The sequence below is a fragment of the Herpailurus yagouaroundi genome, unplaced genomic scaffold (genome assembly GCF_014898765.1).
Source record: "Herpailurus yagouaroundi ecotype Mexico unplaced genomic scaffold, PumYag 67702, whole genome shotgun sequence".
NCBI classification, from domain to species: Eukaryota; Metazoa; Chordata; class Mammalia; order Carnivora; family Felidae; genus Herpailurus; species Herpailurus yagouaroundi.
In genome coordinates, this window is record NW_024420501.1 from 3141298 (window position 1) to 3153888 (window position 12591).

General features: G+C 40.8%; 1 protein-coding gene across 3 annotated transcripts in view; it reads right to left on the reverse strand.

Annotated features, from left to right (window-relative positions):
* Positions 1–12591, reverse strand: part of MCF2 (MCF.2 cell line derived transforming sequence) — a 75379-nt gene that overhangs the window by 23374 nt on the left and 39414 nt on the right. For all 3 annotated transcript variants that reach the window (XM_040468536.1, XM_040468535.1, XM_040468537.1), the window contains 6 exons: positions 10547–10584; positions 6575–6663; positions 4646–4712; positions 3896–4011; positions 3696–3765; positions 2037–2129 (listed from right to left, as the gene is read on the reverse strand). In XM_040468536.1, the coding sequence (XP_040324470.1) occupies positions 2037–2129; positions 3696–3765; positions 3896–4011; positions 4646–4712; positions 6575–6663; positions 10547–10584 (473 nt within the window). The remainder of the gene's footprint in view (positions 1–2036; positions 2130–3695; positions 3766–3895; positions 4012–4645; positions 4713–6574; positions 6664–10546; positions 10585–12591) is intronic.

Below are 12591 nucleotides of genomic sequence, written 5' to 3' on the forward strand. Positions count from 1 at the left end.
GTGGGGATCCCCTCAAGGAAACACCTTGACACAAATCACTCAATAGTGAGGACCATGGTCCATAAATCCACATATGTGCAGGAAAATTCCAGCGAGCTTTGCATTCTAGTGCTTACTCTCAAGGTAAGTGGCCAAACAAGTGTCACCAGACATTTGTGGGAAGTATCAAATATGAGTGACAGGAACAAAATGAAGAAAAAGAAAAAACAAAAGCAATCTGAAGACAGCAGAAATTATGCAAGGAGAAGAAAACTAGTTTTAAAAGGAAAATCTATTCTTATTACCCTCATAAAGACAAGTGACGATACTGAATTCATGAAATGAAAACAGGGTTCTATTGAAAGGAACATTGAGGGAACAAAAAAGGGTAGAGGCTCTACAAAATTAAAAATATAATGGCAGACACAAAACTCTCAATAAAAGGACTGAAAGACAAATTCCAAAAAATAGAGCAAGACAGCCAGAAAATAAAAAGAAAAGATCAGAGAATTAGAGGAATGGTCGAGAATGTCCAACATCTGTACAACAAAAATTCCAGAAAGACAGAATGGAAAAATTGTGCAGAGAAAATCAAAGAAAAAAATCCAAGTAAATTTGGACAAGAGGCTCCAAATTCAAAGGGATCGCCACAAGACTAACATAATGGATGAAAATAGCGCCAATGTCATGGCACTATTTGTGAAATTTCAGAACTCCAAAGATACAAATGTTCCCATAAGCTTTCAGAGAGAAGACAAAAATAGGTTACACACAAAGGATGGAAAATCAAAATGGTGGGGCACCTGATAGCTCAGTCGGTTAAGCATCTGACTCTTGATTTCAGTTCAGGTCATGATATCATAGTCATGAGAGCGAGCTCTGCATGGGGCATGGAGCCCACTTAAGATTCTCTCTCTCCCTCTCCCTCTGCTGCTAGCCCACTTGTGCTCACTTGTGTGTGTGCATGCTCTCTCTCTCTCTCTCTCTCTCAAGAAAATAAATAAATAAAAATAGCATCAGGTTTCTTAACAGCAACACTGGAAGCCAGAAAACAGTGTAGCAAATACCTTTAAAATTCTGAGGAAAATTATTTCTTACTTACTGGGTATAGACTTCTATACCCAGCCAAGCTAGCAATTAAGTGTTAGGGTAGATACACTCAAGACATTCGTAGACATGCAAGTTCTCAAAACTTTTACCTCCCAGTAGACATACAAGCTCTCAAAACTTTTACCTCCCAGGCACACTTTCTCAGTAAAACTGCTGGAGGATATGTTCTACAAAACAAGTGAGTGAAACAAGGAAAAACTATGGCACCTAGGAAACAGGAGAGCCTACGCAAGAGACCACGAACAGAATCCCAAAAGTTATATTCAACAAGATCCCAGGTTGACAGCTGTGCAACAGGTCTAGTGAGCCTTGATGAGCAGATCAAAAAAGTCCAGGAGGGATTAATTCAAAATGAAATTCAGAGAAAAAAGAATATGTTTAAGTGTACTAAGAAGAAATTTATGTAACTCTCTTAACTCGGAGAGTCTATGGGTAGGTAGAATAGGGAAAAGTATCTAAAAAATTAAGGAAGTAAAAAAGACAATTGCAGGGGGAAAAAAAGGGATGGAAAAGCAACCATCTTATACTGGAGGATTCGTCTGAACATAAGAATTACCTAGTCTTACTAATTTACCACTGTATCTGTATAACTAAACTTATAACCATATTGGATGTTTTGGAGGAAAAGAAGTAGGTGTATGTATCTGATGGTGAGGCAGGGGCAGTGAAAGAGGGCTAAAGTAGCGATATAAATGTTATTCACCAACATGGAAGTAAATATCAAAGGAAGCAGCTGAAAGAACTGACAGTGGTTGCCTCTGGGAAGCAGCATACAGATTTGTGCGCATGTGCGCACGCGTATGCACGTACACATTGTGTGGCGGGGTCAAACTCTTCTTTGATCTATCTGTATTATATACGACTCACAGTAGGAATGGATTCATAAATAAGAACTATCCCAGTGTCTTCCGGAAAGAGTATATCCAATACCTGAATAATTACTATACCTGGAAAAAGGCGCATTCTGAATACTTCTTCCAAATTGCCTCTGATCTGGGTTTATTCTGACAGTATTTTGCATACATCTGAAAATCATCTTTCTGTGATAAAAAGCACATTCAAACGTATTATCAATCTGTGAACATGTACTGTTCTTATCAAGAAAGGCTGAGCTAGAATGAGTAGAGCCAAGCATTACATGTGGCCTAAAGGGCCTGCCACACTGGCAGTAAGTCAGGATCCCTCTCTGGAATCCAAGAAACACAGGCCCACCACCTGAGCAGAGGAACACATAAGTATCTCAGTAATCTCACCACCTCCACTTACCAAGTTGGAGAGCTAGGGAAAAGCCTTCTCCGACTGAACTATACAAATAGATGAATTTGTTCACAGCTGTAAGCCAAGAAGGTACCAAGGAACACGCCATCTCCATGCCACCAGCCTCTCAGTTCCCTAGTGAATGAACTTGTGGCTAACTTCCAAGTCCCTTGGCTTGTCACTGGGATATCATCATTGTACCATGACCCCGCTGGGTGTGTGACCATGCTATTCTCTGCCCCTGGAATCGTCTTTCCTGGACCCTCATCTAATGGGCTACCTCCTAGTCACTCTCTAACTCCCACCTCATGAGTCATCTCTTCTGGAAAGCCATGCTTTATACCTCCAGTCTATGTCAGATGCCCCTCTTCTTGGCTCTTACGGGATCTTTCGTATATCCCCGATATAGCACAACTCACACCGTATACAATGATTTTCCCCCTGTTCTTCTCTGTGAATATAGTCTTGGTCAAATATAAAATCTCCAACGAGCAGCACAGACATTAAGTACTATGGGAGCCCGAAGGAAAAAGACTGGTGTTGCTTAGGGAAGTCAGGGAAGAATCTGGCTACCATTTAAATATGTTTAAAGTCCGAATACATTGAGAAAGGTAAGGACAAACAGCTTTTTTCTTAACCATATCATATTCTGAGTCCATTAACGCTTTCTGGGATAAGACATCTCTTTGGAAGCTTTCAATGATCACCATTATCAAATTGACTCTCAAATCAAGATGGAACTGATTTTTCAGGAAGAGGAGGAAGTAGATATGTAGATAAGCAGAGAATATTCTAAGGAAAATTCTAACGGAGGAGAGTATGATTACAAAGCTTGGGAAGTCCATTGTGCTAAGTATTCTCTTGGGATGTGGAGAAATGAGCCTCCCTGAATGATCTCATAGAATAAAAAGAACAGACAGCCCTCTGTTTCGCAAAGTCCCCGTGATAGATGCCCTGGTGTCTGAAAGCCAGACTACGCTTGATTCTAAGACTTTACATGCATTAGAGGGGAATACCAAGGCATCTCTTCGGCTAAAAATTAACCAATCCAAGAATGGTTGAGCTAAGATGATTCCTACTCTCACATCTTCATAGCCAGGCTGGTCCCGGGACTCCTGGGATCACCCAGAGGTCAGTGGGCACAAGCTGAGCCATTGAAGCGTCTGATTCCGTCAGTCTCTGTAACAAAACTGGGTTTACCATTAAATACCTGCTGGAGTGATGGGTCTCCTCCCAAAACATAAAGACATAAAAAACAATACCTACTTTGTCTCTAAATCCGGTCCTATACAACGAGCTGCTATTTTAGTGGCCCATATTTATATATTTTTAAATAATAATTAACAAACCCTTTCGAGGAAACAAGGTCCCACTCTCTCTGGAGCGTCAACGCAATTTTCCAGACTGCTCAAGAAAATGCTGTGAAGATGTCAGAGGAAAAAAAAAAAAAACAAACCATGATATAATTTTACATCAAATACAGTAAATTAGTCAACAGCCCTTTAAACAATACGATGCAAAAGAAACATTCAATTCGGCAATTACATACTCGTTATGGAATTCATAGATTTCTGCCATATTTCCAAAGAGGACATCCTTTTTATTTCTCAGGAGAGGTGGCATAAGATCAAACATCTCAGGATTGTCCATCTCCGCTCTGTAGCCCTACCCAAAATAAATACATTTGTTCATTTAAACCACGTTCACGTTAATACTCGGTTGGGCCACCAAAGGGTATAGCTACAACAGAAATGTGTACAGCGAGACTCCTGGGTGAAAGCTGTTTGTAACTCCAACAATCAAATCTTCCAGTACCCGAAGTTACCCATTTACAAAAAATTGTCGTTTTCAGAAAGCCAGACAAGGAAACCATCGCTGCCCGCTCAGCGCGTAGAACAAAGGGACTCTCTTGGCCTTCGGGGTAGCTTGATGGTATAGGAAACAAACTAGAAATCAAGCAGGAAAAACTGTATTACAGGTCATTAACCTCTCCTTAAGCTGCCAGTACGTGTGTGGGTTTTCAGAGCACATTAACATTATGACAGGTGTATCAAATGAATGGTTTTCTTTTACCTTTAACTCTTTCCAGCACCGTTTCTACACAGCACAATTCTCACTACTGAGGGAGAACCCGAATACGCACATTTAACGCATGGGCAGCCTCAAACAATGGGAGAAACACCTACTGCTGGCACGTGACAAGGAAGGAAAGAGAGAAGACTGTCCTCAGTATTTCCTAATGAATGTAGCAGGGAGAGCACTGGGGCGAAGGTGGGAAAATAGGATTTGAGTCACTTACCAACAAAACAGTAAACAGCTCGCGAACATAGACCCTCTCTGTCTGTATCAGCTCATTTAGGACGTGGCTAAAGCGAAAAGACAATATTTATCAGTTATTTTGTTGCCTTGGAATTATGATCTTTCAATCGTTATCATCATAAGTTGTCCAAGGTAAAAATTGTTAACACCTAGGAACTACCAATGGTTTTGGCTTTATCATCAAAATATGGAGTGAATCGTATAGTCTCTAGAATAAATACCACCCACAAGATGCTTTAAAATATATTGAAAATAGAAAATAAAATATATTGAAAACAGGGGCTGGCACCTGGGTAGCTCAGTTGGTTAAGCTTCCAACTTCAGCTCAAGTAATAATCTCATAGTTCGGGAGTTCGAGCCCCGCATCGGGCTCGGTGCTGACCGATCAGAGCCTGGAGCCTGCTTCGGATAGTCTCCCTCTCTCTCTGTCCGTCCGTCCATCCCTCCCTCTCTCTCTCTCTCTCTCTCCCCCGCCCAAATAAATAAACATTAAAAAAATTAAAAAATAAAAATAAAATATATTTAAAACAAAGGAAAGGGGACTCAGGACTTATTTTTCAAAATGAAAAAAAAAAAAGCCCACTTTATTTCTATCTCACTAAGCTTAAGAATCAATTTATTAAAAACTCAAAAATCTATTCCTAAAACTTTGGTTTATTTTGTTGTGGGGGGTAGGGAAAAACACAGTTTCTCTTTCTCCCTCTCCAAAAACATAATGACATTAACATTTAATGCCCGATTTTCCCCTTTCCCAGTAATGTTCTGAAATTTTCCAAGACCTGAAATGGATTTATTTTACTGGTTTTCCTAAATATAGATCATATTTAAACCTTAGTAATTTTGATCTCTTTAAAATAAAATACATTCTTCTTCCAATGTGATTTCTAATTGACACTTTTTTTTTTTAAGAGAGGGAGAGGGAGAGAGAGAGAGACAGACAGACAGACAGACAGAGAATCCTAAGCAGGCTCTACGCTCAGCAAGGAGTCCAACACAGGGCTTGACCCCAAAACTCTGGGATCATGACCTGAGCCGAAATTAAGAGCCGGACGCTCAACTGACTGAGCCACCCAGGCAACTCAATACCATATTTAAAATCCATTTCCTGGGGCCCCTGGGTGGCTCAGTTGGTTGAGTGTCCAACTTCAGCTCAGGTCATGACCTCCTGGTCCGTGAGTTCAAGCCCCACATCGGGCTCTGTACAGACAGCTCAGAGCCCGGAGCCTGCTTCAGAATCTGTGTCTCTGTCTCTCACTGCTCCTCCTCTGCTCATGCTTTGTCTCTCTCTCTCACTTTCTCTCTCAAAAATAAATAAACATTAACAAAATAAAAAATAAATAATAAATAAAATTCACTTCCTCACTCTCCAATACAGGTTACACATTTAACTTCTACCTTTGACTTTCTTTTATTTTTACATTTATAAGCATTATTTATCTGAATATGTATCACTACACAACTCTAGGATACAAAATTTTAAAGGTGAATCTTCTTCTTTTGTTTTAATTTTTTTAATATTTATTTATTTTTGAGAGAGAGAGAGAGAGAGAGAGAAAGACAGAGCACAAGGTGGGGAGGGGCACAGAGAGGGCGAGACACGGAATCAGAAGCAGGCTCCAGGCTCTAAGCTGTCCGCACAGAGCCCGATGCAGGGCTCGAACTCACAAACCGCGAGATCGTGATCTGAGCCAAAGTCGGATGCTCCAACCGAGCCGCCCAGGCACCCCCCCAAAAGGTGAATATTCTTATGTCTAAAATAGTAACGTTATAAAAGTGAGCACGCTATTTTTAACATCTCTAAACTCTAATTTTCAAGTCACACAAACAGAGCACATTCGCCTTGACCACTGAATCAGAGATTCCTACTGGTAGATGCATATAGAAGTGTATGTCAATAAAGAAACGATACTTCTGTAAAATATCCAAGCTATTGTCGTTGTCCAGACTGGAGGATTGACCAGGATTTCTCTGCTCCCGACAATCATGCACCACTTCGATCTGAAATGACGAAAATAAGACTTAAATTAGCATCTATGTACGTATAGTTCCTCTTGAAGGAAATCTAGTTCAAACTAAGTTTTCTCTAGGTCCTAACTGTGTACATAACTTGAAAAAGAACACTAGGATTTTTTTTTTCAGGTTTAAGATGCTAATTAGAATTCATTTTACACATTAAATAATGTTCTATTTGGCACTTTGGGGAAGTGAGGTTAATTTATAAAACGTTGAATTTCCAGATAACGCAAGTTTATTTACTGAAGAAAAAACCCAGCTTTTTAACCTTAATGTTTTTTAATGGAAGCCTTTCTAGGAAATATTACATGAATCCTGGAGTCCTTTAATCAAGGATACACAACATCATTGACTCTCTTTCCAATGATCCAGTGGTATCATCAGGAACATGAATGATGTGATAAAATCCAAGGATAACACTCTGGGGCTAATAACACGTGGGTAACTATTCTTTCTTAAAATGGCCATAACTTGTTTATTTCTGCCTCTGCTCTCTGCCACATGTCAGCTTTTGCTACAGGTGATTTCTCTGATCCTAAACCACGATCTTATTTCGAAGATTCTACAGTCCTTGAAGAATATCCGATGGAAAAAAAGACAGTCTCTTTAACAAATGGTGCTGGGAGAACTGGACAGCAACATGCAGAAGAATGAAACGAGACCACTGTCTTACACCATTCACAAAAATAAACTCAAAATGGATGAAGGACCTGAATGGGAGACAGGAAACCATCAAAACCCTAGAGGAGAAAGCAGGAAAAAACCTCTCTGACCTCAGCCGCAGCAATTTCTTACATGACACATCTCCAAAGGCAAGGGAATTAAAAGCAAAAATGAACTATTGGGACCTCATCAAGATAAAAAGCTTCTGCACTGCAAAGGAAACAATCCACAAAACTAAAAGGCAACTGACGGAATGGGAAAAGATATTTGCAAATGACATATCAGATAAAGGGCTAGTATCCAAAATCTATAAAGAGCTCACCAAACTCCACACCCGAAAAACAAATAATCCAGTGAAGAGATGGGCAGAAGACATGAATAGACACTTCTCTAAAGAAGACATCCGGATGGCCAACAGGCACATGAAAAGATGCTCTACGTCGCTCCTAATCAGGGAAATACAAATCAAAACCACACTGAGATACCACCTCACGCCAGTCAGAGTGGCTAAAACGAACACATCAGGAGACTATAGATGCTGGCGAGGATGTGAAGAAACGGGAACCCTCTTGCCCTGTTGGTGAGAACGCAAACTGGTGCAGCCGCTCTGGAAAACAGTGTGGAGGCTCCTCAAAAAATTAAAAACAGATCTACCCTATGATCCAGCAATAGCACTGCTAGGAATTTACACAAGGGATCCAGGAGTGCTGATGCAGAGGGGCACTTGTACCCCAATGTTTACAGCAGCACTTTCAACAATAGCCAAATTAGGGAAAGAGCCTAAACCATCACCTGATGAATGGATAAAGAAATTGTGGTTTATATACACAATGGAATACTACGTGGCAATGAGAAAGAATGAAATCTGGCTTTTGTAGCAATGTGGATGGGACTGGAGAGTGTTACACTAGGGAAATAAGTCATACAGAGAAAGACAGATACCATATGTTTTCACTCTTATGTGGATCCTGAGAAACCTAACAGGAGACCATGGGCGAGGGGAAGGAAAAAAAAAAAAAAAAAAAACATTAGAGAGGGAGGGAGGCAAACCACAGAAACTGAGAATAAACTGAGGGTTGATGGGGGCTGGGAGGAAGGGGAAAGTGGGTGATGGGCATGGGGGAGGGCACCTGTGGGGATGGGCACTGGGTGTTGTATGGAGACCAATTGACAATAAGCTTATTAAAAAAATCAATAAAAGTAATGTTAGTTTCAAATTAAAAAAAAAAAAAAAAAAAGACTCTACAGTCCTTGGACTGGCCCAGTGAGTCAACTACAGGAGCTCTGTGATGGCTATTTGTTCTTCGGAAGCATTAGAAGTATCTTCCAGGGATCCTGGCTGTACGGGACTTTTGAGCTTGCAAAAATCTCTGAACTCCACGTAAATGTAGCACTAGAACCCAAAAATGAAGTACAAGATCTAGCGGCTAAAAAGCATTTCCACAAAATATGACAAATCCATGTGGAAAGGAACAAACATCTATCGACTACTTCCTATATATTCCTATCTATTGTGCATATATTGTATCCATTCCCCGCCCCCAGCAATTTACCAAGCTACGGCACAGTTATCCTCATTTTACATATGGGAAAACTGAGGCTCAGAGGTATAGCAACAGGGCCAAGGTCACATACCTAACAAGTGATGAAAGAGTCAAGCCTGTGATGTGTCACCATTATGCTCCCTCTTTAAGACTATGGTTTGATTTACTCTATCTGAATGTATTAACTGTTACCATTTTCATACACTAAGACTGAAAATACCATGTACGTCACTCATCAGATAGGTAAGCATCATTTACTCCTGACAGGTTTCTGTTCCAAGGTTGGAAAGTTTTGAAACGTAACTTTATACCTTTAAGTGCCTAACGATTGTGCAGAATGGCTAGAATTGGAAGAAGGTGTGCCCTCTGGAACTGGATTCACCAGCTAGAAATCTCACCAAGAAAATGTACAGAGCCACAGCCTATTTATTCCCTGAGATATGCAAATAAAAAGATCCACATAGAGGAATGTTAAGGTGTCACGAGAGGAACGTGGAACCGTAAGACACGTAAGATGATGGAATTTGGCATTCAGTCCGTTTCTTTCTTTTTTTTTTTTTCAACGTTTATTTATTTTTTTTTTGGGACAGAGAGAGACAGAGCATGAACGGGGGAGGGGCAGAGAGAGAGGGAGACACAGAATCGGAAACAGGCTCCAGGCTCCGAGCCATCAGCCCAGAGCCCGACGCGGGGCTCGAACTCACGGACCGCGAGATCGTGACCTGGCTGAAGTCGGACGCTTAACCGACTGCGCCACCCAGGCGCCCCGAGTCCGTTTCTTTCTTGAAAACATAAGCCGTGACCGTACAACGTGATAACCAGGCATGGTATATCAGTATAGGCCATTCACTAGCCTAATAATGGCATGGGACACTTAGAACACTACCGTATGCCACGCATCATTGGAAATACTTCCCAAATATTATCTCATTTTTACACTAACTCTATGATGAGGGTGTTCTATTATCCCCATTTTATAGATAAGGAAACGGGAGTGCGAGAGAATTTACCCGAGATCGTACAGCCAGTGATTGTCGGAGTTGGGATGAAAACCCAGGTAGTCTCTACAATTGCTCAATAATCCGTATCACTGCTATACTGCCTCTTGGAGATAGATGTTCTTGTCCTTACTGACCATCAAGAAGACACAAGGAAAATGTAGGGCCCTACAGTTATGACAAGGCTACTCTCTGCAGGTACCAGAATATCATGGGTAACTGAGAAGGAATCTCGTCTCTATCAAGAAATGAACAGATGTGTGTTTTTTGAGCCCCGAGTATGGACCATTAGAACCTGTCCTCTGTCCGTGTTCCATACTTACAGGAATGTAATCAATTATGAAAGAAATCTTTTGTAGAAAGGTGCAATACTTATTTAAGTTTATTGAAGTGGTGTGGGGGAAAGAAAAGCTGGGGCTTATAGATGCTTTACAGAAACTAGTTCTGAACTTGAGCCAAGACTTAAGAAACCGCTCATACATCTGGGGATATGTCAGTACCGCAATTAGACGCAATGCATCAGTAGCAGCTTTTTCTTTTAGATTAAAGAGGCTTTTGAGCACACAATATTGGTTTAGTGGATTAAAAATATGGTTTGAGCCTCCACACCGATTCTGCAACTACAGCAATAAAGCCAATGTTGAATTAATTAATGATATTTACTTTTAAGTTGCTCTGATTTTGTCTCCAACTCTTCTTCCCTGGTAGAAAAATATGAAAGAAGAATTTCAGACCAGAATGAAAATCAACACTTTTAATTAAAATACACGAATGTATATACATGAATGTTTATTCAGCAATTAGAGCTTATTATTATTATTATTCCAGCTTATTTATATGAGTACTTTTAAATCACACTACACGAAACAGTGGACTGGTCAGATTTAGCTGTAGGATTTCGACTTCTTCTTCAGCATCATCTTGCTATGTGTTCACCCATTCTCTGACTCATCAAGCATTCCCCTGATTGCCAAGTGACCACGAAGAGTTAGTAACATTTATTTGGCACTTACTGCATGCCAGGTACTGTTCTAAGCCCTACACGGCCATTTTGTTCTTTAATCCTCCAATCGACCCTACCCGAAAGGGACGATTTCTATCCCCACTTTGTAGATAAGTATGGTTAGTGTCTTGTCCAGGAAGCAGAGGTGGTATTCAAATATGCATAGTCCGCCGTCAGAATATATGTTTCTAACAGCTACATAAAACAACAATTCTGAAGCACGGTAAGATGCTAAAACAACACATCTTTGTCAAAATCCGAGCTTTAATCTTTCTGCTCTTCCTGTTTAATCTCTCCTCTGTCCTCTTTTTAAACACGTTGAAAGGAAAGTCATCTGTAATTTTTTTAAGTTCATTTCTTCGTTTTTAGTAATCTCTACACCCACCGTGGGGCTCAAACTTACGAGCAGAGATCAAGGGTCGTATGCTCTTCCAACTGAGCCAGCCAGGCTCCCCCCTCCTTTTCTTTCTGTTCTGTTTATGATGGGTAAGCCCCTATATTATTAAGCAAGGAGTCCAAACGTCCCTACAAAGCCCAGGGCATGGTCCAAGTGCAAGACTAGGTTGTTATTTGCAGCTTAAAAGGCTGCCACCCACACAGGCTTCATGGATCTCTTCTCTCTATGGAAGATAACTTTTTGTCCTTTCCTCCTCGGCAGAAACCACTGCAAGGCAACCTCGGGGAAAGGCGTGCTGTTTTGTTCTCCAAATTTTATACTTCGCTTTCATTATTTAAAAATATATTTTAGGGGCGCCTGGCTGGCTCAGCTAGTAGAGCATGTGACTTGTGATCTCATGGTTGTGTGTTCAAGCCCCATGTTGAGCAGGGAGCCTACTTAAAATATATACAGATGTACAATGACTGTGCTGTATGGCTGAAACTAAAGTAACATTGTGTGTCAGCTATACTAAAAAAAATTTTTTTAAATATGTATTTTTCATATACAAGTTTTACATTTATAACATCAGCTATATCAATATATAAGTTAGACGTAGTGGCACTTACCACATAAAATCAATTTCTCCATGAACACTGATGTCTACCATTTAAAAGACACCTGATCCACAGAGATCCGAACTTATTTATAAAGGGAGCCTCTCTAATTAGCTTTACTAATTGATTCCTTGCAACTGCACTAAGAGATGAAAAAGGAATATACACAAAACTCATGAGGAATGCATCCTTTTTTCTGAAAAGCAAGGTAGACAAGTTCATTCTCGCAACAACGTAAACGTACGGTAATACCTTGGCTCGCGAGCATGATTCGTTCCAGAAACATGCTTGTCACCCAAAGCGTTCATCTATCAGAGCGAATGTCAAGAACCACTGGCTCAGCTGTCACGCCGCGGTCGGCGTCACGTACTCCTCGTAACGGAGGACATCGCTCGTGCACGAAGGTAAAATTTACGGGAAATGTTTGCTCGTCCGGCAGAACACTCGCGGACTAAGTCACTCGCGATCCGAGGTTTTACTAAAATTATGGAGCACCTAGGGTACGTGCTAGGTTCTGTGTTTGGTGCTGGGGATGCAAACGTGAACTGAGCACGGTCCCTGTCCTTACAGAGTTTACAGGCTGACAAGAGAGACCGAAAAGAGGCAATTACACAAAAGCTGTGAAGACCCAAAGTGGGGGGTTGTTAGCCCACAGCATGAACACCTAATTGAACTGGGCGTGGGGCGGGGATCCAAGTGGGATTGGAGATCG